The sequence below is a fragment of the Nothobranchius furzeri genome, chromosome 7 (assembly GCF_043380555.1).
Source record: "Nothobranchius furzeri strain GRZ-AD chromosome 7, NfurGRZ-RIMD1, whole genome shotgun sequence".
Lineage (NCBI taxonomy): Eukaryota > Metazoa > Chordata > Actinopteri > Cyprinodontiformes > Nothobranchiidae > Nothobranchius > Nothobranchius furzeri.
In genome coordinates this window covers 41,560,947-41,587,105 of record NC_091747.1, presented here as the reverse complement: position 1 = coordinate 41,587,105, position 26,159 = coordinate 41,560,947, and the positions used below count along the sequence as shown (strand labels likewise).

Genomic DNA, 26,159 nt, shown 5'->3' with positions numbered 1-26,159 from the left:
AGACGGCTCTCCCTTGCCCTGCCTCCAACATGCCTACATCTAAATAGGATAGATTATCCAGAGTTATCTCTGTAGTTATACTGCTATAGGCTTAGACTGCTGGAGGACACACTGACCACTTTTCACACTCTACTGCTTTCTTCTACAGTCTGCTCTTTAACTGTACTATTTTGTGCAATTTCAGCTGTTAACTTTATTTTCTCTGTGAGTGTTTTTCTCCCCAGAAGAAGCTGCGATGACGTTCTGCTGAACTGTGGTGGCCTCATGGAGGGGACCATCGTCTAGCACACTGGTGCTAACCACTAATATATTCTCTCTCTCCTGATAATAACTTTTTGTTTTCATTGACTTTTGATGTGCTAATACTAGTTTATCCGTTTAATTATAGATCCACTAGGATAAATACAATAAAGTTTATCTTTCACCAAATACAATATTTACTAAGACATCACAATATAACTATAGACACATTACTTGTGTGTGTGTGTGTGTGTGTGTGTGTGTGTGTGTGTGTGTGTGTGTGTGTCTGTGTGTGTGTGTGTCTGCCTGCTCTGTCTTCTCGATCCCCAGTGAGTCGTGGAGGATGGCTGCTTATACTGAGCCAGGATTCTCTGGAGGTTTCTTCCTGTTAAAAGGGAGTTTTCCTCTCCACTGTCGCTGCATGCTTGCTTAGTATGAGGATTGCTGTATAGTCACTGACACTAGTCAGTGACTTGATGCAATTTGCTGGGTTCCTTATATAGGAAACATTATTTCTGATTGGCTTAATGAACTGTGAATTGGAATGTTTATTATGTGAAGTGCCTTGAGACGACTCTTGTCGTGATTTGGCGCTATATAAATAAACTTGAATTGAATTGAATTGAATAGATTGTTAACGCAAGTAGCTTATCAGCTGAACATAGGGAAGCATGGATTGGTTTTTGGTGTCGTGGCAATTTGATTTGAGTGTTTTCAGGATTTTTACCCACACCTATTTCTAGGATTACTGAGAATGGTCAGACTGGTTGTAGATTTGTGGTTCCTCAGCTTTTCAGTCTTAGACCCACAAAATAAGCAATCATCAAGATGTGGGACCCCAGATTTCTCTGATGTTATGAAACAAACTAGTCTTAGTCTTAGCTTGGTTTCTACTGGTTCAAGCCCAGTTCACCTGTGGGAAGGTTTAGCACACCTAGGTGGGGCTCACAGAGAGCGGTGTTTACAAAAGTGTTAGCTAACTTATGAACATTAGCTTACGTTCTGCTGCTGTTCACCAGAATTCACCCAGCTGGATTTGTAACATCATGTGATAAACAGAGTTTCACTTTACACTGGAGTTGATAAGAAAGTTCAGATATCTAGCAGTTTTTGTCGCTGGTGGGGTCACCGGGTTCAGATGCTACTCAAACATTGGGGTGAGACAAGAGTATCTCATAATGGCGATGCTCATCATGCTAAATAAATAATGTAATTTTAAAACATGTATAATCCTACATTGGATCAATATTATTGTAAATGTTTGGCTCACATTTCACCACAGTGGACGGTACCAATAAGTAATATAATCACCCTCACCTTATTCTGCTCACCCCGCCTATTCCGCCTTCCCCAGGATCCACCGATTTCCCTCTTTCCTGTTCACTCTCTCTCTCTCTTTCTTTGCATTTTTAAAATCACAATAGTCTATTTTTGCTTCTTTTAAACATATTTTTTGATCATTTTCTAAAATCTTTTTTATATTGTAAATTATTTGTTTTTGTGAAGCGCTATAGAAAAGATTGTTTTCTTTCTTTCTTTCTTTCTTTCTTTCTTTCTTTCTCTTTCTTTCTTTCTTTCTTTCTTTCTTTCTTTCTTTCTTTCTTTCTTTCTTTCTTTCTTTCTTTCTTTCTTTCTTTCTTTCTTTCACAATTATCATTTCAGGTCCATCACAGATTGTCCCCGTCTTCCTTATGAAATATCAATCAATCAATCAATCAAAGCTTTATTTATAAAGTGCCTTCCGCAACCCTGTCAGGAAGCCCAAAGCGCAAATATATGAATGCTTATCTTACCTGGTAAAATGTGTTCACTCTACACCCCAAATTCACTGCTTGTTGAATCTATAAAAATTAGGTAGCTCTGAAGGCAAAAGGGGGTGAACCTGGTCTGTACCTAATAGTGACTGATGACCGTTTATGTATTTTTACACATGACAGATGTGTGAGTCATGACAACTGTTTCTGTTCACCTTCATCTCAATCCAGCATGTTTGATGTAGACATTTGCTCTTTACTGTATCAGACAGCCTTATGGTGTGTGTGTGTGTGTGTGTGTGTGTGTTTTATGTGACTGCTACAGCTGATCCAATGTCATGACTTAAGAGATGACTGGTGGTGGTTTTTCATCATCTGGAGTCTTTAAATCCCCCAAAGACGATCCACTCCTCAGCCCCTGTTCAATATGTATGATCACACTGTGACATTTCTGGGTGACATTTGTGTGGCATTTCATTCAAATGGGGCCACAGGGATGGTGGGCATGACACGCATAAAGCTGGTGTGTGTGTGTAGGGATGCTGGAGGCTAAAGATGCAGCATAATCACACAGCTCCAGGGTCACGAGACGCTCATGATGGTTTCATTATAAATTTAGTTTTTATACCAGTTTGAGTTCCACAGCATGGTTTCAGGTGGAGCAGTTTGAGTTAATGTGTGTGTGGGTTTGTGGTTATCGGTGTGGGCAGGAAGAAGCAGTGGTTGCCTAGACGACCCTGGCACACTCGCCAGCGGTCCAGTGTGTAACTGATAAATAATTCAGGGTAGTTAGAGGTGGCGAGGTGCCCCAAGAGGACAGGATCATGTTTCCATGTTTCACCTGTGCCTATGCTCCAGTGTGAGAACACAAGATCTTCTTTTTGTTGTTCACCATCAGGACAATGAAACCAGTGCTGCTCTGGTTTAATGGGTCAAGTGGATAGACGTTCCCACCAATAAAATCAAGAGCCACTTTTCTAAAATGCTGTTTAGTAATAAAACAACAACAACTTCTCAGTAGAAAAGGATGATTTGATGAATATGTTGTTGGATTAATCAATACCAAAGTCAGTGGCAGCTCTGAAGTCAGAGCCCGGTCTTCCATTGTTGATTTTGTGTCCTAGCAGGGAGCTAATGGTATTCCATCAGCATTCCTGGGTGTACTGAAATCCGTTACTGATTAGATGAGCCAAGGTAAGAGCACAGGGGCTTTAGGCTTCTACGACTATTGTGACTGACAGGTACTGGCCTGAAGAGACATTAACTGTTGGTGGTTTGAATCCTTCAGACAGGGTTTCTGTCTGCTGTCCGATAATCAATGAGAACTCAGCCAATGGTAGCTTGTCCTTCACAGAGTTTTAGCACAAAGAACATCCAGTTCTTCTGATCTTTATTGCTTAGGTGGTAACCATGTCCTCCCTGTAAATACAAGAGCGTTGATGTTATCCCCAGGACCGAAAGCGGATGATGTCTGAGTTCTCTTCCCATAAATGGTGTCAGGATTGTGCATTTATGTTTACAAACCCAGCTGTGTGACTGGGTTTTAGCGCCACTGTAACCCGATCTCTCTCTCTTGATGTCATCCCCTGGCTCTTCTTTACTCTCTGACTCAGTCCTGAGTTCTCGGCTTCCATCAACTATTAATGCCCAAGTGACCTGCAGCACAAGTGGCACGCCGTCTCTGTAACCTGATGGCACTACGACTCTTGTCAGCTGATTGGTCACAAACGTCAACATCAGCAGCCGCCATGCGCCGCCTGCTTGTTACTATGCCAACTGGATTCCCTGAGCCGAATCTCATCCATAATGGAGTGATCCTGCCTCCTCACAAGTTAGCCTTTTCGTGGCACCCATCAGCTAATTGACCCGCCTTCTGCTCGTCAGGGAGTGGGCCAACCAGATGGCTTGGGGGTTCTGGGGGTGTAAATGTTGGGAGTTTGTCTCAGTTCAATGCTGGCGTGAAGCATTTGGATCAGGATAACGCATCAGCACGTGCCCTGGTTCTGCTTGTTCCGACAGTGCTCATACTGGTTCTAGTTTGAACTCGATGTGTGTAAATCAAGGATAATCAATCAAAATGTGTTCGTCATTGAAACAATAACATAATGTAAACAGAATAGTAAGTACACTATCGTGGATTGGATACAAGACAAATAGTGGAATGGTGGCAGGATACCCCAGAAAGGCGCTACGCCCTCTGTTGTCCTGGCAGGGAATCGCTTTGCAACACTCCCCAGGTGAGGAAGAAGTCAGAAAACATCTCTGTCAATGCGTGTGCACGCAGGGGCGGAGCTTGATATGTGTAACATGTGCGGCCGAACAGGGCGGCAGTCTGGAGGGGGCAGCATTTAATTTCCTTTTTTTTTTTTTTAGCATCAACCAATACATAAACAAAACATAGAAATTGCATGTTCTTAATAATAATAGTGATGAGTGATGATAATAATAATATTTCTGTAATAAAAGCACAACAAATTCATTGTTTGAGTTTATATTGTGATTTTATTGCGCCCCCTTGTGTCCGCCGCGCCTCTGTGGATGCAGGGTGGGATAGTGCGCTCTATAGCGCCCTTCATCAGATGGGGGTGGAGGGATCTCGGAGAATGATGATGGAGGGATAAAGGTTCCGTTTGACATATCACCACTCACAAACATAATGGAGAAGAAACGGTCGAAGCCATCTGGTGCCCAATTTAGAGGAAAAAAAAAAAGTAGATAAGAGGAGGAGAAACGAGGAAAAGATGCAGGTATGAATGTCTTTATTATTTAGTTGGTATTTTTCCCGCCTATCCCCCAACTTACTGATTAACTAACATCTAATCTGTACGTTTTGCATGGTGCTATGATGATCCTTTCAAATGTCTTTTGCTAGCTTCTTACGTTGCATGTATTTAGAATGACTTCCAACCGCTAACTTTTTCTTTGTCAAACGAGTTTTATGAATGGCTAAGAGTGAGAAAACCAAAAGGCTGATAACTAAACGCTATGAATTAAAAATGAGTCTTCGAGAATTTAGCTGAAATACATTGATATTAGTATTGATCACCACGGCAGGTTGTCCTGCTTTCTCGCACCATTCGCCTATCTTTTTGGAATCGGGAAATGAGCTATTATTTACCCCATGAAAAACGAAGCGGCAGTGGGCCGCTGGAGGTGCCCTGCTAGTAAGATCCCGTTTAAACTGTAAACTGCCATAAAATAAAAACTATAATAGCTAGAGCGGCCTTTTTTTAGCTGAAAGTTAAGACTCTCGCCTTTCAGCACATCTGTACTGTACAAGTCGATGATGTCATCATGTTGCGCTACGTGCGCTGCACACTGCGGCTATGTTAAAAACTCACGGTGACCAAGAAGCAGCGCGGGAGAGTTAAAGAATTTAACCAGTTAAAATAGATTCATGGATATTTAATCAATAGTCGTGGCTCCTCTTGTCATTTAGTTTTTTGTCTGCCGGAGACATTTGCTGAATAAGGAAATAAAAACTTAAAATGACAAAAAAAAAAATTTGGGAAAAACACTTGTTTTGTATCTCATCAATTATTAATGATTCATAGATTGTTGGTGTTTTATCTTTTGGTTAAGGAAAACTCACAATTTCCAGCCAGCCCCAATCTGGAGAAGTGATGGTGACATCAGCCGTTAAAAATAAATAATACTCTGAGGTTTTTATGAATACTTTGTACTTTTACACAGGGTGCCATTTAGGCTAGCTCCACCTCTGTGTGCAAAACTCCAGACTCGAGCTGACAGAGAAGTATAAAGCAGTCTTTAGGGGTGCGCCATTACATATCTTATCATAGCTCGTCTATTGGGCCATTCCCATCTGTACCGGGTCGGCCCGGGCCGGGTAGCCCCAGTCGGCCCCGGCCTGGCCCGTTTGATTCCACACATCCTTGTCTTAAGCCCATGTGGGCTGATTCTACCCACCAATCAGAGGCTTGCTCTAATGGAAGGTGTGAATTTGCTGTCAGCAGTGGGTGTGTTGGCCCTGGTCGGCCTGAAGCAGACCCCCTTGAGAAGAGGGCTGAGAATGAGCCTTGGTTGGCCCGGAAAAATACCAGGCCACCCAGATATGTAAACAACCTACGCTACCCAGCCCGGGCCGACCCGGTACTGATGGGAATGGCCCATATTATTCCCACGTGGGTCAAGCGGCAAAGAGTTCTGAAAGTTGGTAAAGCCAACATTAGGGATGCACCGATGGATCGGCATTTGATCCCAATCGGCCGATAGCACCCCTATTGGTTTTGATCGGAGTTTTCAAAATAGATCAAAGCACACCGATCAGGTAGGGTTGTCACGGTAACCGGTGTAGCAGTAAACCCCAGTAAAAAAGTTGACAGTAATAATAACCGTCTTGTTTAAAAAAAAACTATATTATCTCGGTGGATTACCGTGGCTGCGGTGACCCTTACCAGCCACCGTATCATCTGCTGAAGTTGCCAGCGGCACATGTGCGCTTTGTTGTTTACAACCAAAACTTTGTTGAAGCTAAAGCTGAAATAATGGCCAAAGGAGGAGAGGGCAGTGCTCAGGAGGACATTTTTTATCCCTCAAAGAAGACAAAGTGGGAAGTACGGGCATTTTTTTTTGATATTTGAAGAATGCCGAGGGACAGTTTATAGAAGACGGCTATCCTGTTTGCAGCACGTGCAGAAAAAGTGTCTGTGAAAGGCAGCAACGCTTCAAATCTCATGATACATCTGCGTGACCATCACCCACAACTCTACAGTCAATGCAAGGCAAGCTAACGTTAGCGTTTTAGCTAAAATCCGTGATCCGAGGATTTGGGTTGAGGGAGAATGCAACGAGTCGCTATATAAAGCAGCCGCAGCGCCGCTACCTGCATATAAACCGTGTCGCGGACACCCCCATGTTGAAATGATGCTATGCATTACGGGGCTCCCAGGGGCAGATAAGAGTTGGTCTCTCTCCGAGAATAATTATGAATTTAACAATGATTACTGCCTGATGACATTTTCCCAAATCTGCAAAGCTCACTGGAAGAACACAAACCGAGGACAATATTTTCCTGATATAGGGTTTATTACTCAAGTACAGGTAAAAAGTATCTGATTAGAAGGCTACTTGAGTACTGAGTGTCATCTGATCTAATATTTTTAAAATGATGACACCTAACAGACATAAAATAAGAAGTTATGGGCAAATATTGGTATTTTAAAGACTAAAGGGGAAAAATGTAAACAAATAAACAACATAATTACAAAATAACACATTTTAGGCAAAATTTAGACACAAACTGAGGACAATATTTCCTGACATACGGGGTTTATTTAATTGTGTGAAAATGTAGCACATTTTAAAAAAATACCGCATTAATACCGAAAACTGTGGTAATTTTGGTCACAATAACCGTGAGGTTAAATTTTTACACCGTGACAACTTTATTAATACAGACCATTTTAGATTAGGTTACATTTCCTTTATTCTCAGATTATGTAGTTTGTAGCACTCATCATAATGTTGTAGAAAATTTCTGGCCAATCCACGTGATCGGTATCGGAGATCGTATTGGTGATCAGCATTCTTTGATATCTGTATCGGTGATCGGCAGCAAAAAACCTGATCGGTGCATCCCTAGCCAACATGGCTCCCAGCAAGTGGGGAACAATTCAGTATTTTCTTGGCATGTAAGAAAATACCCATATCCTGAAACATTGCAATATTTTTGCTTTATGTTACTGAATCAATTTTTGAAAGCAGTGTCTTATGTGAATTTACACGCAAACATTTATTGTCTCTTGTTTGTGGTGTAATTTAAACTCAGACTGCTAGGTGGCAGCAGTGTTTACCGTCCAACAGAACAATGATGTCTCACCACAACTCTGGTTGTGTCTCGCCTGAGTCTTCTAATTAAATAACATTTTTTAAATTTCAAACATCTGAATTTTAGTATCAATATACATATATATATATGTATATATATATATATATATATATATATATATATATAATAAATAAATATATATATATATATATATATTTATATGTATATACACACACATATATATATATATATATATATATATATATATATATATATATATGTACATATATATATGTATATATATATATACATATATATATGTTTATATGTATATGTATGTGTATGTAAATGTATGTGTGTGTGTATATATATATATATATATATATATATATATATATATATATATATATGTATGTATATGTAAATATATACAGGGTCCAAAATTAACACTCGCCACGTGCCAAATGCAAGCAAATTGCTCCATTTGGCGAGTAAATATTTAAGCTCTATCTGCCACATAGCTAGTAAATGTTTGCACCAAATTAGTTACGTTAATCAGTCATCTTCCATGGATTTCTGATACTCCTCCCGCCTGCATGCAACGTACACGAACGTACACGAAACGTGAGCGCCGCATCCAACGTCATTTCCACCTATCCCATTCAATCAGTTTATCAAGTTAGCAGTTAGCTTCGTGTTAAAACTAGCAGTGAAATGTGGCGGTTTTTAACTGGAGTCAGCCAGCCTTCCAAAAGAAAACTCGTCGAACTGGAAGAAAAACCACCAGGACCAGTGGCAACCAGAAGATTTTGTGAAAAGTGGTGAACTGGAGATGGCGGAGTCGTGAGAAAATGGCTACATTATGATGACCACGTAGCATTGCTGCCTTTCACAGACACTTTTTCTGCTCGTGCTGCTAACAGGATAGCCGTCTTCTATCAACTGTCCCTCTGCATTCTTCAAATATGCAAAAAATGCCCATACGTCCGACTTTGTCTTCTTTGAGGGATAATAAATGTCCCGAGTGCTGCTGTCTCCTCTGGCCATTATTTCAGCTTTAGCTTAAAGAAAGTTTTGGTCGTAAACAACCAAGTGCGCATGTGCCGCCGGCAACTTCAGCAGATGATACGGTGGCTGGTAAGGGTCACCGCGCCTACACTGCAGCCACGGTAATCCACCGAGATAATATATATTTTTTTAAAACAAGAGGTTTACTGCTACACCGGTTACCGTGACAACCCTAGCCCTGACACACTTTCAGATATTCTCATGGTGCAGCTGTGTTCTCCAGAGATCAAGGACTAGGACCCAAATGAGGCTGTAATGCTTTGGCACAAAGACGGTGTCAGAAGCAGGAGGCCAGACTTCATGGACAGAGAAAACAAGGAGTCTGACTAGAATTCAATGAAAGAGTTCATAAAAACATCTCTAAAAATAAATAAATAAATAGTAAAAATGACAACAGAGTTGTTTTTCTTATTAATTGATGTTTTAATTATTTTGTCACTGTTTGGAATCAACATAATATAGAATAACATGCTTTAGGTGGATCTAAATCATTTAGAATTTTGGCTGGTAAAAAATATGCTTGGCTGGTAGATTTTCATCATCTACCAGCCAACTTGGCCGGTGAGTAAAAAAATTTAATTTCGGACCATGTGTATGTATATATATATATATGTGTGTATATGTAGAATTTTTGAAATTTAAAAAAATGTTTTAATCAGAAAACTCAGGCCAGACACAACCAGAGTATATATATATATATATATATATATATATATATATATATATATATATATATATATATATATATATATACAGTAACAGTATCACCTGATTCTACAACCCTAGTAGTTTCTGAGGTATTTTGGTCACTGCAGGCCCCTGTACCTCCTACAGGTGGGTTCAGACCACCGCTCCACACAAACAGGAAAGAGAGACACATGAAGCAGTAAGCTAGCCAGAGCCGCACGTGCCTAACTCCAGAAAGTCAGCTTAGCTAATACAGTTGTGACTGGATCCTGCTAGCTAGCTGCTTCTCTGCGGAGTTGAGAATAGTACAAACTGGAAACGTGGAATTTGGGCCCCAGTATTGCTGCTGATAGAATGACAAATTACATCAATAACTTTATTTTTTTTTTACTTTTTAGGGCTGGGAAATTGAAAATTTATCACAATCAAAATTTGTGACTTTTATCAAGATAATTGTTCCTATGTCAATAAATTAGATGATTAAAAAAATGAAAAGATGTGTAGATTGTCAACGTCATGTCCCTTTAAGAAGCTGTACCGCCTTGAGTCACGAAAAAATGTGACTTAGCGTAATACATGTGACCGTCCCATCTAGTGGACAACTTTTGTTTCTGCGCATACCTGTAGTTATCATCCATTTCCCATGCTCTAGTTTGCTGGAGCGCTGGCAGTAAAGCTTTTTCTGATTCTGATTTATCGTTATCGAGGTGAAATCCTCAATATAATGTGATATTGTTTTTAGGCCATTTCACCCAGCTCTATGTTCATCAGCTCAAGTTTTTTTCTAATGTGGAATCAGGTGAGAAGGTAGAACCCCATAGAGAGATGAGGCTGAGGTGAGCTGAGGACGGGTTTTTCTTGGATCTGAAGAAGACCCAAAGCAGGCATGGGAGTATGTCAGAGATTATATCCTTCATCTGGACATCAGTGGTGCTCATCGTTCTGCTTCACCGCTGAAGAAACTCCTCATCATTATCACAGCTTCCTCCTGCTGGGGAACAACCAGAACATCAGGAATAATTCTTCTCTGTTCCACACAAACAATCGTGTCTGTCAAATTATTGACTAAAAACTATAGTTCATCTGTTTGATCTGGGCTCAGAATAGTCTTCCATCACTTCCATCAACAAGGAGCTTAAATGCAGCATCTCAGCGAGACGAGTGGAACTTAAATCTCATCGAGTAGAGGAGGCTCCTGCTCTCAGGGATCTGTCAGCGGAACACCGACAGCCCTGGATCATGGCTGTAAGGGAATCAATCTGTGAGAGGAGGAGGAGAAAAATGACAGAGAGAAGCTTTTTCTGCTCAACACAGTTCTGTCCTTTACCCTTTATTGTTAACATATCATATTTTGGGGTCAGATTTCATGAACTTCATATTTTACTTTTATTTATTTTTTTTTTTTTACATATTCTGCACTTATCACTAGTTCTCCTCAGACTTCCAGAGGAGTCACACGGTGCTCAGTATATTAATGAAAAGACAGGATCTACAAATATCGTCACGATGGATCAAAGACTGATCTAATCTTTGAGGGTGTGTGTGTTATTACCTGAGCTCTGGGCTGAAGCTGCTCTTTGATTCTCAGATCGAAGCTTTAGATCATGCTGGTTAGGGGACTGGAAGAGCAGCTGGTGCAACTTTTGTCCAGCTTTTCTGCACTTCCTGATGAGCAGTTTGGTCAAACAGATATGGAACTAGGATTGAGACAATATTACATGTAAATGGTAACAAGTTTTGTAACTTGTAACTTTCATTTAGCAGCATGTAATTCTCCTTTTGTAACATGTAACTTTCTTTTTGTAATACGTAACTTTTGGTACGTAACATGAGACTTTCATTTTGTAACTTGCAGAAAACAATGAACAAGTTTCAAATCACAACTCTCAAAAACACACATCTCAGTCTACAGTTACAAAACTCAAGTAGTTAAAGTAGTAAAAGTAGTTAAAGTGGGTTGGTAACAAGATGGCGCCTGCGCTTGGCTTAGCCGTGGTCACCGGCCACTTTTTCAAACTTTTCTCCACTAACCTCCTCCTTTCCACCTTGCTCCTGTCTGCGATCCTCTTCAGTAGTGCCCGTGCTACCATCTCCTATGATCGCCAGACTCTTTTGTCTTTCCGTTCGTTCACGATCGCCCAACATGCACCGAGGACGTACCTCCCTGTTTGTTTATCTGAGTGGCGTACTGTGAAAAAAACAAAGATTCTGTAGCGTGGGCAATCTACATACTAGGATTTAACACTGTTTGCTATCAGTTTGGTTAGATCCTGAGAAAAGACCAGGCACATTAGTATATGAACTTATATCATGCATTAATATCTAGGATATTAATAAAATCGATAGAAGTTCATACACCAACTGTCTTGGTCTATATTTTAATCCAAAGATTAATTTTTAAGATAATTCGGAGAGAGAAACGCATTCTGGGTGAAAAATATTGCTTTGCAGCTAACTTGGTGGTTTCTTAGAGAGAACAGCATCAGACGCCATCTGTCGGAAAGTGTCTACCTCACCAAGTTCAGGAGACCCTCTGTGGATCCGAGATCCAAGCACGAGGTTGGTAGAAGGACCTTAATGCGACTCAAATCGGCCCTGAGATGTCTCCGGGTTACAACGACTGAAGCACCATCTTACATTGGTGATCTTCTTAGTCCCTACACCCCCAGCAGGCCCCTGAGGTCCAGTGATCAAGCCTACTGGTTGTGCAGCGCACCAGGCTAAAGACCAAAGGTGACAGATCAATTTGCTGCTGTGGACCCCAGACTCTGGAACTCTCTCCCAATGTCCCTTTGGAAGCAAGCTAGAATTGGGGCAACATGTTTCGTACTTGTAGACTTGAGTTTTGTAACTGTAGACCAAGATTTGTGTTTTTAAAGTTAGGATTTGAAACTTTTACATAGATTGTTTTCTCAAAGTTACGAAATTAAAGTTTCCTGTTACGTGTTACAAAACAAAAGTTACATGTTACAAAACAAAAGTTATGTGTTACAAAACACAGAACAATATTTTGATCAGAAGCTTTTTGACTTAAAATCACAGAAAGCAAAAAAGAGACTGTGGCGGGCTTTAGGAAACACCCCTGATGATATCATAGTGATGTCATCAGGATGGTAATGCTAAACAGCTGTTTGAAGTTTTTAAGAAGCGGACGTAGTTGAAAGTGACTCCGTTTGTTTTAAGCTTTATGTTCGTTTTCGCAGAAGCACATTTTTGTTGGCAGAGACGAGCCTCTGAGCAGAACCGCTTCATCGCTCTCTAGTTTGTCTGTCCCACATACAAAACAATCCTCCAACATGACAGCTCCGCCGCTCACACCCTCCTGCCGTCTCGCTGTCATATGGGACTCTGAACAAGAGCTCACCTCCTGCACGTGCACCGACCCCATCCAATAAGCTGTCAGCATCGGAGTGACAAACACAAGACGGGTTCCCTGATGGCTTCAGCACATCTCTGCCTCTGATAGAGCTGCTCACGCTTGAAGCTACTGATTTCTAGTTCTTATGTTACAAAAGTAGACTCATAAACTGAACAGCTGATAAAGAAACATTGTCTCCTTTATTTTAAGACGTCGTCCCAAACCCACCAGGCTGCGGAGTCATTTCACTTTTAAGGAGGATGAGTCATGGAGCATTTAGCTTCAGGAAGAAGAAACCTTGCCTCTCTTTTCTTGGCTTTTGGCCTCTGAAGGGCAGCCTCACACGGATGGAGGGGGCTACCCCCCCATGCTGTGAACTGTTTAGTACCATTTCATCACCAGGTTCTGTTGGTGAGTCGCTGGGCTTTAGTGTGTGTCAGTACAGCATGTTTGTCTGTGATGAGTGTGTGCCTGCGCCTTTATCCAAGCTTTTGGAGGACTGTGCCAGATCAGAGCGGAAGGGGGGTGGGGGTGATGCTTCGACAGTGGAGCAGCTGAATGAAAGTCGTACCCGCGAACCTGACAAACATTATAATGTTCTCGCTCGCTCAGCACAGGTAGAGAGAGACAGCGATACACTGGGGAGATGGATGGGAGCATCCAGTAGGAGATAGAGGCGGAAAAAGATGGAGGAGAGGAGGAGGAAGGTGGAAGACAAATTTATTCTAGAACAAAATTAATATTTGTACGTGTGTGTGTATGTGTGTGTGTGTGTGTGTGTGTGTGTGTGTGTGTGTGTGTGTGTGTGTGTGTGTGTGTGAGCAAACCACAGTTCAGATAAATGAGTCTAGACTTGCATATTATTCATTTCAAACCTTTAAAAATGAATCTGTTCATTAAATCATCATGTTTTGTCATCTGTCTGCTCTTTGTGTGTTTCTGTTATGTTTTACTATTAACTCCAGGATTAAAGCCTGTTATGTACATCACACAGAGCTACTTCCTGTGATGCTTTCCAGTCCAGCATGTCCCAGCTGTTTGTTGACAGACAGAAGATGATAGAGGGTACAGTCAAGAGTCAGCAGAGGCTGGACCTCCTGAAGGAGTTATTTTTAATCCTGTTGGGGTTTGCTATAAAATATTCAGAATGAAGGTTTCCTGAGCTGAACTTTATGATGTTTTGGCTTCTGTGAAGTTCTACTGAATACAAGTGCGTTGATGTAAATGAGCTCATCTCAGCCATGGCTTGGTCATTATTGTTAATTAAACTATCATTAATAAATTCTGCTTTAATCTGTCGTTTCTCTAGTAGTAAACATTGTGTGCTTTCACTGTTCTCTTTAATATGTTCTTCATCACACAGTTTCTTCATCATGGTGTCCAACAGTAATAACTGTCCCCGTGAAAAGTGACCACCTCAGGATGCAGTCATGTGAATTAAATAAGATGTGATTAAATGTTACAGCCTTGCTGATAATGCGTGCGTGTTATCTTTAGAGCAAATTTTAGACGTGATGTCATTTTGAGACCAGACTTTGGTCACACATTAAACCAAAGCTGCTGTATGCTAGGATAATAACAGGATGCTCCCTCACTAGTAACACTTTTGACCCACCGTGCTTCCCTCTCTGTTGGGTGAGTTCATTCTCAGGGTGGATGCTGTTCTAACAGCACGCCGCCTGGATGACAGAAGCAGCTCCACAACATTTCCAGGAGTTAAACTGGTCCAGCGTTGGTGTTTTATTTTTTTTATGTTGCTGAAGCTTTTAGGGTTGGGGTTACTCCAGAAGGTAGAGGGAGGTTCTTGTCTGATATCTGATGTAAGCTCTTAGCTCAAGTACTCTTCTCTTTTAGCTCTTTTCTTACTTTTTACCCCACAGAAACATTTATATAATCTGAAGCGTCTTCTTTTCTATTTATGCTACTGTGTTTTTTTTAGTCAGTTTTTATTTATGTACCACTCCTACATGTTTAGTATTCATTTATGCTGCTTGTTTTGCACAAAAACAATAAAATCAGCCAAATGTTTAGAGGATGCTAAAGTATAAATGTTCATAGTAAACACGCAGTTTAGTTTTGTGGCATTTTATTTTTTACTTTTGGTCACAAAATACAACATCTAAAAATAAAACCTGGTCTTTGTTAAACAAGTAAATAGATGAAAAAATGAAAATATGGTTTGGGTTTGATCTCAGCAGCGGTGGGCGGAGCCTGAATAGATTATTGTGGATAACTCGATAACCTCATTAGCATTTTATTTAATTCTTGTGCTTTCTGTTATTACGACTTTAAATTATTGATGCACCGATATGAACTCTTGGGCTGATAATGATATCCGATATTATACTTTATATAAATTTTTCTGATTTTAAAAGTATTAACGTCAGTGTATCGGTATCTGCAAATATCGGTTATTAGCCATAACATTGAAAATAATTAATTCAACCTTTATTTATCGACTCATCTGGATAAATAAAGGTAAAATAAATTATTTTCACTGTTATGGCTAATAACCGATATTTGCAGATACCAATATACTGACATTAATGCTTCTAAAATCAGACGATTTTGTACAGAATGAAAACAATTAAAGCTAAATTTACATTATTGTGTACACACGCCACACACATTTAAATTTCTGAGATAATAACAATCACTGTCACGTGACTAAACAAATACACAGCACCCCCTGACCTTCTGAAACAGAAAAACAAATGGAAACAAGATGGAAAAAAATATTGGCTGTTAATATTGGCCCAGTTTTATTTATTGGACCGATACCGAGGGTCATTGTTGGCATAAAGTTTGTTTAACTTGGAACAGAACCATGATGGTTGTCTTTGTCTGTCATTAGGCTAGGCTAAGCTGCTTTAGCATCACAGTTATCTTTAAAGCTAAGGGCTAAGCTGTAGTTCGGGGCTGTAAAACCTTCTAGCATCAGTTATGTAACGTATTTTATTGTGTTTTCTTGTCTTTAGGCGTGGCTCCAGAGGTATGGCTACCTACCTCCTGCAGACCCCAGAATGTCAGTGCTGCGTTCTGCCAGAGTCATGCAGTCTGCTATCGCTGCCATGCAGCGCCGCTACGGCCTAAATGTCACGGGGACTCTGGACAGCACCACGAAAGCGTAAGTTAGACACTTGTAGACATTTTAGAGACAACACATGAGAAATAAATGCAAAAAAATACAAACATGCTCAGTTTTCATGAAGATTATTGCTGTTTTTACCTGGTTCTGATCTTCAGCAGGTGTTCTTTTGGGAACTTTGGGAACAGTTAATATCTTACCTGCTGTAGATGGCTCAATGAACAGCCTCAGTCAGGAGAAGTAGACGTTAATTCCATTACAGCTTCAACTTTGATGCAAACAGTTTTATGATCTCTGACAGAGCTGTCAGGTTTTATGTCACGCTGTTATTTCAGCAAAAATATCACTAGCCAAAACTGCTACTGAACATGCTAAAGCTAGCTGCTACTTCACCATAAACTCAGTGTAAACTGCAGGAAGCTTTTTCTGTTTCAGTATTTATAAATAACCGACAGTCAGAAGTGAATAGGGTTGTCACGGTAACCGGTGTAGCGGTAAACCCCGGTAAAAAAGTTGACAATAATAATAACTGTCTTGTTTTTTAAAAACTATATCATCTCGGTGGATTACCGTGGCTGCGGTGTAGGCGCGGTGACCCTTACCAGCCACCGTATCATCTGTTGAAGTTGCCGGCAGCACATGCGCACTTTGTTGTTTACGACCAAAACTTTCTTGAAGCTAAAGCTGAAATAATGGCCAAAGGAGGAGACGGCAGCACTCAGGACATTTATTATCCCTTAAAGAAGACAAAGTCGGAAGTACGGACATTCTTTGGATATTTGAAGAATGCCGAGGGACAGCTGATAGAAGACGGCTATCCTGTTTGCAGCACGTGCAGAAAAAGTGTCTGTGAAAGGCAGCAACGCTTCAAATCTCATGACACATCTGCGTGGCCATCACCCACAACTCTACAGTCAACGCAAGGCAAGCTAACGTTAGCGTTTTAGCTAAAATGCGTGATCCGAGGATTTGGGTTGAGGGAGAAAGCAACGAGTCGCTATATAAAGCAGCCGCAGCGCCGCTACCTGCATATAAACCGTGTCGCGGACACCCCCATGTTGAAATGATGCTATGCATTACGGGGCTCCCAGGGGCAGATAAGAGTTGGTCTCTCTCCGAGAATAATTATAAATTTAACAATGATTACTGCCTGATGACATTTCCCCACATCTGCAAAGCTCACTGGAAGGACACAAACCGAGGACAATATTTTCCTGATATAGGGTTTATTACTCAAGTAAGGGTAAAAAAGTAACTGATTAGAAGTTACTTGAGTACTGAGTATCATCTGATCTAATATTTTTAAAATGATGACATCAACCAGACAAAAAATAATAAGTTATGGGCAAATATTGTTATTTTAAAGACTAAAGTGGAAGTATGTAAACAAATAAACAACACAATTACAAAATAACAAATTGTTGGCAAAGTTTAGACACAAACTGAGGACAATATTTTCCTGATACACAGGGTTTATTTAGTTTCCTGAAAATATAACATGTTTAAAAAAATACCGCGATAATACCGAAAACCGTGATAATTTTGGTCACAATAACCGTGAGGTTAAATTTTCACACCGTGACAACCCTTAAAGTGAAACGTGTTAAAGCAGTTTGCGTCATTTGTAAAGGAGTTAAAATCAGAGTTCACATTGAAGTCTGGACAGAAACGAAGTGAATAGAAGAAGCAGGTGTCATGTTTTGCATTTTAAAAGCAAGCAGATAGATTTTAGGAGGTATAATGATGTCCTGACAAAGATTAAGTGGTGTGTTTTAATTTGATCAAAGGGACCTTTTTGCTGAGAGTACATCTCTGATGTCAGATCAAAGGCTGCAAAACGTCTCGGTATTAAAGCTCAGTGGAGGGAAATGAAGAACAGGGGCAGTGTTTGGTTCAGGCGGCGGCACACCAGCCACAGGTTGGGTCGTCCTGCCTGATTTTATAAACCTTTAAAACACGCGTGACATTCATTCAGAGTCAGTGCTAAACGACAATCATGTTATTAACCTAAAGCCGTTTTAACCCAGGTTAATGGCTGTTTATGGGTATTTTATACCTGCAGAGCACTAAAACAGCTTTCACTCACATTTGTTCTCACCAACAGTGAAAGACCATCTGTGCTTCAAATAGCAAATGAGCTCAGATTGGCCACTGAACTGTAACATGTCGATGTGGCGGCCAGCAGACTAACAGCTGTTCAACCGCTGGGCCCAAACCCAGTAAAAATCACAAGCTAACAATATTTCTGCTTCTTCCCTTTCTGCTTCTGTGGCTCGCTGTAGCGATGACACCGTAAGGTGAGGCGCCTCGTCTGTGTTCTGTTTCATATCCCAGTTTCACGTGTCCTACACCCATGCTTCATGTTTAGGTTCATTATGTATAACCTGGTTCAGATCAAACAAATTGTGACCTTTTGACCTTTTTCATGCAGGTGGATGAAGAGGCCCAGGTGCGGGGTTCCTGACCAGGTAGGAGGCGTGTCCAGATTCAGTGTGAGGAAAAGGCGGTATGCCCTCACAGGCCAGAAGTGGCAGCATAAATATATCACTTACAGGTGGGTGGCTATGGGCTTCTACAGGAATATTAATGTTGTTACTGACCATCATGACCCATGTGGGTTCAGACAGGCTAATTGTTTTACTCTCCTCCAGAGGAAATGCCTACTCAGACACAAAAGTGCAGAGATAGCTCAGTTACTTTGAGCTAACTCTCAAATCTCCGTGCTCTCCCTCTAAGGACGGTTCACCGTCCGGGTCAGAGAGGCGTTCATTGCAGTCCTGAAGGTTGGATTTCTGTGAAACTTTGTGAAAAAGTACTGGAGGGATAGATCTTCCTCTCTTGGGCAAAGATAGCCTCCATAGCTGTCATTACTGTCCCAATTTCCTAGTTCCTGAAAATGGTGCACCAGAGCTTTATTTTCCTTAGAAGGCGTTCAATCTTTGTAGAAACAACTGCAAATACACTAATTAAACCAACAATGAACCTGTCTGTAAAAGGATTTTCCTCTTACAGAGTAGAAAAAGCAACACCTGAACACAAAACTCAGTATCTGGATTCAACCAAAGTCCAGAGCTGCTCATGTTCTCCAGGCTTCACACTCCGGGGAACCAGCCTAATTCTCCTCAGAACATGTGGTGCAAATGGGAAAAGAGTGTACATGAAGGGCCGTTTCATAATTCACAAGCTTTTTTTTCCTGACATGCAGCTACATGAGCAGTAATGTCCACTGGTTATAGAATATTCCTGCTCATTTACTGGTGGCTGCAGCTGGTATGTGTTATGGAGCTGTAGCGTCGCTAGCCCCCAGCTTCATGTTTCATCAGATAATCCCAGAAATGTGTATTTTTCTTCTTCCTGTTTTTGTTCTGCCTTAGGGTGACTTTATAATTAGCATTACACACTAAATATAACCTATACGATCATTCAGGACCTAGATTCACGCTCCTGTTTCTGTTATTTATGAAAAATTCAGCTGGGTTTAAAATTAGTTTGGTGAGCACGCAGCGCATCTGTGTCGGCACCGATCTGAGCCGAGGAGTGGTTGGGAGGAAAGTGGGGATAGAGGAGCAGGTGCACAGCGAACGATGGGAAGGAGAGGAAGGGAGGAACCCCTAGTGGAGGGCAGAGGGTGCTCACTGATGCTGAGAGGTTATGTAATACGTTTGGAGCATTGTGAAGCCACTCGTGTGCCGGTTTGTGTTTGTGTTGCTGGAGGACGTGTGGCCATCCTGCAGCAGGAAGCCGGATGCGCCTGCAGCTGCTGCTTTGATCCAAAACGGGAACGTTCAGCAGAAGAATCTGAAGGTTTTTATCTGAAGACGTCCTCCATGATCTAAGATAGCATGGAAGCAATTTAGCCTCCCTTATTTCCCCCCCAAGATTAAAATAATCCTAACTAACGTGGCTGGCATTTGAACAGCATAGCAACTGCATGACCGCCCCAGGTGTGTAGCCACCAACAGGACTCTCTGTGTGGAGACGCTAATTAGCTCTGGCATCCCCACTGCTCTCCCTGTGTGCAGGTGCTATTACAGCGCATGAGTAGCATCCGGAGTCATCATCACATCTCAACATGGAGTTTAATATCTTTTATAGCCTCAGCGCGGTCCTGGGAATCTCCTCATTTGCTGTTTCCTAACATCTCCCCGCTGACTTTCTGTCTTCATCTGCCCGGCCCTTTAGAGGAGGACGCAGTGAGCCGGGTCATAAACTCAAATAAAGTCAACTCTTTTTTTTTTTATCCTCAAGTGGCTACAGTTGTTGCCAGGGGCTCTCAGACTCAGCCGCAGCGCTGGAAAAGAGTGGAGGAAGTGGAGTTTTTATCTTTCCATTTTCCACGCAGACCCAGAATTAACCACCAAAACAAACACAGGCGTCTCATGTTCCTCTCTGAGATGATTCTCCTGCTCATCAGCTCTATTTATTACATACAAATGTGTTTGTGGAGTTGGTATTTGTCAGTCTTCATCTCAAAAGTTTTCTGGAGTTTGTTTCAATAAGCTAATCAGTAAATATCCAGTAGCAATTTTTCTACTATTCACAAATGTCTTATGAGACAAAAGACGTTTATGTTTGTTCACCGGAATATTTTCATTTCGTAACCAGTCTTTATGTCCCAGTGTTTGAATGTAATCTTACATGCAGCACATATACCTGTGCCTTTCAGCAACAAAGACTTTCTAATCATATTTGTTCCTATTATGGAAAATGACAGCTTGACAGGCAAGCACAGACATTGTGAAGAGCTGAGATGGAAAAAAGGGAAGGAGAGGAGGCGGTGGAGTGTACACAAAGGAGACATGTGGGATGGAAAAGAAAAGAAACGTAAAACACTTTAAGGTTCATACTTTGGTGGTAAATGCAATCTGATGCAGGCGTGAGTTTTCCTGCTGAAGAACATCAGACCGGCTTTTGTTTCCCAGGTATTTGTCAACTAAGAGGTAAAGTGTGTTTGTGAGTGTAGGTAATCTATACCTATCCGTGCAGCCCGTGGAGAACCTTTAATAGAGCGTGATCCTGTGGTATTTTCAGAGCGCTTTTTCCTGATTGCTCAAACCAGACCAGAGTTCTCAGCAGGCAGTGGGCTGTTAATAATCCTTAATTAGAAAATAAATTCCAGTGGCAGGAAATTGTCTCGTCCTCGACACACCTGCTGGAACTCAGAGCTGGCAGGGGTGTGCTCAGCTGTTTTCTGCCACAAATCGCTCTATTTAGCTCACTGTTGGTGAGCCGGATGAGTGTAAAGAAGCAGAATGAAGGTTTTTTTAAAAGAAAATCATCAGGAGTTCCATCAGAACTCATCCTTCTGTCCACCCTCTGATTTCTCTGCAGCATAAAGAACACGACGCCCAAAGTCGGGACGGAGGAGACGTACGATGCCATCCGACGAGCCTTCAAAGTGTGGGAAAGCGTGACGCCGCTGCACTTCGAGGCAGTGCCCTACATCGAGCTGGAGAAAACAAAGAAGGACGTGGACATCACCATCATCTTTGCTTCAGGTTTCCATGGCGACAGCTCACCCTTTGATGGCGAGGGGGGCTTTCTGGCCCACGCTTACTTTCCAGGACCGGGGATCGGAGGCGACACACACTTTGACTCGGATGAACCGTGGACGCTTGGCAACCCCAACCATGATGGTAGGCTTTGACCCTTCAGTCACATCCATCATGCATCAGCACTGAACCACAGCTGGAAGTTGGTTCTACTGGTCAGCTTAGTGCTGGTAAAACCTTTGCAGTACGTCAGAACATTAGATCGTTCTCAGAGGAACACGGCTTGTCAGGGCTTCTTTAGAAGTCATTCTGGAGAGTATTTAGCAAGTCGAGGATGGTCTGCGTCTTTGTGAATGAGATCACTGAGCCCTCCAGTCAGCCTCCGTGACCTTTGCATTCTCCAGCGAGCTAAATCCACAATAATCTTAGAAAGAGTGGATACTAGACAGAAACGATGGTAAAAGCTGTTGAAGAGCTAAGAAAGCCAGAGGTAAATGGATTCTGGTCTATTTCAGATTCCTCTCTGAGATTTCTAAATAATGGTTGTTTTCCATTTTATCTCTTAAGTGCTTTGTTATTCAAAGCAGCCATCCTACCCCACAGTCGGTTACCGATTCAAGAGTGGAAGCCACAGCCAGGCTGGAGTTTAAATGAAAATGGCATCGCAATTGAAAGAAATGGGAAAAGACAGATGAGTTGACTATCAGGGAAGCAGCAGGGATACCAGAGTGTGTAAGGGAGGATAAAAGACATTGGCAGAGTATCTTTAGACAAATATTGAAGGTTCAAGAGCTCACAGGAGAGACAGATGGAGAAGGGAGGCTGAGCGAGCAGCCTGGCAGGAAGTAAATTCATCTGAGGAGGAGGGCAGAGATGAGCTGGAGGACCGTCGTTTCCTGGAAGGGGTTCATACCAGACATTTAGAATGTTTGATGGGGCTGACAGGAATCGTGCACATTAATGTCGCAAAAAATTACACCCCACTATGGTCTGATCTAATTTCAGCTCTCGCCTCTACCAGTTAGCTCTTAGCATTAGCTGCTAGTGGGTCCTATTACAGTCCTGGAGGGAGGAGCAGTGCTCAGGGATAAATACTGAACACTTGTGACTGCTGTGCATGGTTCCTCATTGTATTTTAGTCACAGTGACTTAGTTGTGCTTCAACTTGTTTGCATCTTCTCCTTAATTTTGAATCACGGTTTGTGTGCCACCCCTGAGTCGTGTTATCTTTGCTGCTGTTGTCCTCATGAAGAGAAAAGCAGCAGATACTGAGTGCTAGAATTCGCTCCCTTTGGTTCTTTGAGTACATTTAAACACACACTCTCATCCAGCGCTCCATGCAATATTAATACAGCACACACTCCAGCAAAAACATCACCCATAATGCATGCTGCTCTGTTGTGCCTAGCCACTTCCTGAGTCCTGAATGTTCGCTGTGCCGTGCTCTTCTTCTCCTGCACCATGATTTTATCACAGAATAATTGGACATCTGGCCTGTCTTCATACCTGAAGCGGCTGTAATTTTTTTGTCAACACAACACGTATGTCAAAGCCAAATGGTATAATCAACATGGCCCAGAAAACATGTGCTCTTAAGGTTAGCTAAGTTAGCTATCTCACCTTAACAAAATCTATGCAACTTCAATTGGCGAACGAAGTTGAAAGTAGTTCCATCTCAGTTTGTAATTTTCTTCTTTCATGCTTTACATTTTCCTTTGTGTTTTTTATCAACAAATTAATAAAGCATGTACCCAGAAGAAGACTCTTTGGAGCATAATACTATTGGGCTGCAGCGCCGTTTACAGAGACCAAAGCTGTTTTTACAGGACCATAGCGTTTGCAAAATGGGATTTGCCGCGGCTCCCTGGGGAGGATTTTGGCATTTATAGTAGCAAAGCTCAAGCTTGAATAAACTGCCATCAGGCACCTCTCCAACCAAGATGGGATAAAGGGAGGTCGCTGGCGGCCCCCCCGCATTTGACGTACAGGGTCCCGCATTCAGCGTCAGACGGAAGACACGTCAGACTGATGAAATTTCTTTTTCAGGACCTTTAGCTTTGATGTGACCTGCTTTTTGTCCCGCTTGACGCCCCGCTCAGCCAGTGTTTTCACCACTCTGTCGAACAGCTGGCTGTCTCTCACCGTCCCCGTAAAAAGGCGACTAATCTGTCCGCTCGCACAGCCAAAAGCTCCATGGTCTCCGTGTCCGTCCAGTTTGCCATGTTGTAGGTGGTTGAAAGATATTAGTGAGAGTCCATGTTTATCTGTGTTTATATCCCTTCCGGTCGGCACTCGGCAGTATACGTCACTAACGCAACCACCCTCTTTTGCGGGGGGGCCTCCCACAGTCGCTCCAAAGGGATTAGCGGGGCTGACACGCGTTTAGCCATCAGAGGCGAGGGGCCCATACGGCAATATTACTACGAGGCTAAGCGCATCAGAATCACCTTTCCCCTTGCCGCATTTACGAGACCCACAAATTCGGATTTATCACTCTAATGACGCGATGGTCTGTCTTATAAAAGAAGCTCAAGGGTTAGGCTGGCTTAGCAAATCTGGCTAATCTGATTGGCTGTACCTCAGTCTAAAGTCATAAAACTAATTATTTGAGTCTGACTCATGTGACTCGAGTTCACGCCCCTGGTGCACACCAAATTGCTAATTATTTACAATGCAACAAAACAACACCGTACCTTTAATTAAAATGTCAGAAACCATTAGGGAATAAGAAAAATATATTAAATAAAAAGCATCATCAATCTTCTAAATACTATCTTCACATATAACATTTATTTCATATTTTACTGGAAGAAAAATAAAAGACTGAAGTGATGATATGAGAGCAAAAGCAGCTCCACTATTTACATCCTGACAGCTAAACACAGGAAGTGGTGTTTAGTGTTGTCAATATAAACACGTACCAAGTTATCCACACAATTATTCAGCCCATGTAGTTTCTGTCACTGACACATTAAAATATTAATGCATTTCATTCATGATTATAAGGGTAGGTCAAGCATGAGCACCTTCTTCCGTTGTCCAAAAGTGAATCCAACGTATCCCGTCTGTAGGGCTGCCATGTTGTATTTTTAGTGTGTGCACTAAGAAAGGCACAATCCATACACCTCCAGAATCTACATATAAAAGGTTAAAATCAACGTTTAAAAGCATGCTAGTTCTATTTATTACAGGGATTGTTAATCCTCCTCCTGTCGGGTTCTTTTCTGTGTAGGTTACAGCTGGGAGTGATGTAATTTTTGCTCTGAACAGCACATGATGTCTGGCTGTCTTTGTTCTCTGTTTTCAGTATCCTCCTCCCTTCTGTTCTCCTGTGAAGTCACAGACTTAAACACACAGACACACACCGGAGATGAACTAGCACCCGTTCAGCCAGCCGCCCCGCCCGCTCTTTCTAATCCCACATACGGTGCTGTCGAGAAGGATCAATCGCCACGGCGACTGTTGCCAACCTCACACTGTAGATGTTGCTCTTATTGTAGATGATGAGACTGACATCACCAACACACTGGAGGATTATTTCCTGTCTGCTCAGTGATAAACAAATACAAGTCAATGGAGCGCTCACCTTCTTTTACTCTAGCCTCCACGCACGCACGCACGCACGCACACACACACACACACACACACACACACACACACACACACAGTGTTTCATCTGCACCTTCCCACATACTCGCGCATTTGAGGATAGAGGATTAAAGCGAGTTATATCCCACACTGTGGGATGTTTTTAGCACACATAGCAGGACGCTGTGTGGACTTATTAGGATTAACTAATGACATTCTCAGAGACTTGGATGTGCTGTGGACAGAAACTGCCTGCTAGACATGAGGAGGATAAATGCATCAAAAGAGGAAAACCCACAGAGACACCCCGATCAAGAAAACAGCATCAGTCGGCTTTTTTCTCAGCTTTGTGTGATTGCAGATGCAATATTGTGGTTAATTTTAATGAGAAATGAATAATTGAGAGCATATTTGTCAGAATAGTTGATAATAATTGAATCTTAGCTGCAGCTTTTGATGAATGCAATCATGCTGTAGCTGCTGTGGAGCATATGTTGTTTGTCATCTGGGTACATGCTAATCAAAACATCAGGTTAGATTTAAATAAGGAGTGAAAGGTCTCTATCTGGCATCTGAATACTGGCCTATTCCTTTTTTCTTCTACTATTCAGCTGAATGTTATGTTATTGCCTCTGCTTCACGCCAAACCCTTGAGTGTGTGTGTGTGTGTGTGTGTGTGTGTGTGTGTGTGTGTGTGTGTGTGTGTAAACAACTGTTGCAGCTGACAGCGGACTCCATGATCACATCACCCATGCCAGACAAAAGCCTCAGAGCTGTGCAGCACATCAGGCTTGAAGAAACTAGCCTCCAGTGAGGAGCTTGACACCGAGGCATGGAGAGATTCTGTTTTTTTTATGAAGGTTAACTGATTGATTTCTCCACTTCCAGCATTCCTGTCCTGCCCTATTTCTCTTGTTTACTGCAATCTCCAACAAAGGACTTTGTATCAAACAGAGGGTTTATTTAGAGAGTCGCCCTTTGTTTATTACATCTTAAACCACTGTTTCTACTCACTAAGCATTAACCAGTATATGTCACGGTCTGCCCCTGCCTCCCTGACTGTCTCTCTCCTGCCCTTGATTAGTCCTTATTGTTT

The 26,159-nt window shown here is 41.8% G+C and overlaps 1 protein-coding gene across 3 annotated transcripts in view; it reads left to right on the top strand.

Annotated features, from left to right (window-relative positions):
* The window catches only part of LOC107382684 (matrix metalloproteinase-16), a 102,455-nt gene that overhangs the window by 18,753 nt on the left and 57,543 nt on the right, over window positions 1-26,159 (top strand). For 2 of the 3 annotated variants that reach the window (XR_008565989.2, XM_015954933.3), the window contains exons 2-5: window positions 15,874-16,022; window positions 18,266-18,280; window positions 18,415-18,537; window positions 21,315-21,619. Coding sequence is in view for 2 of the 3 variants with exons in the window: in XM_015954933.3 (XP_015810419.1) it covers window positions 15,874-16,022; window positions 18,266-18,280; window positions 18,415-18,537; window positions 21,315-21,619 (592 nt within the window). In the remaining variant the exon portion in view is untranslated. The remainder of the gene's footprint in view (window positions 1-15,873; window positions 16,023-18,265; window positions 18,281-18,414; window positions 18,538-21,314; window positions 21,620-26,159) is intronic. The other variant, XM_015954934.3, reaches the window with a different exon arrangement.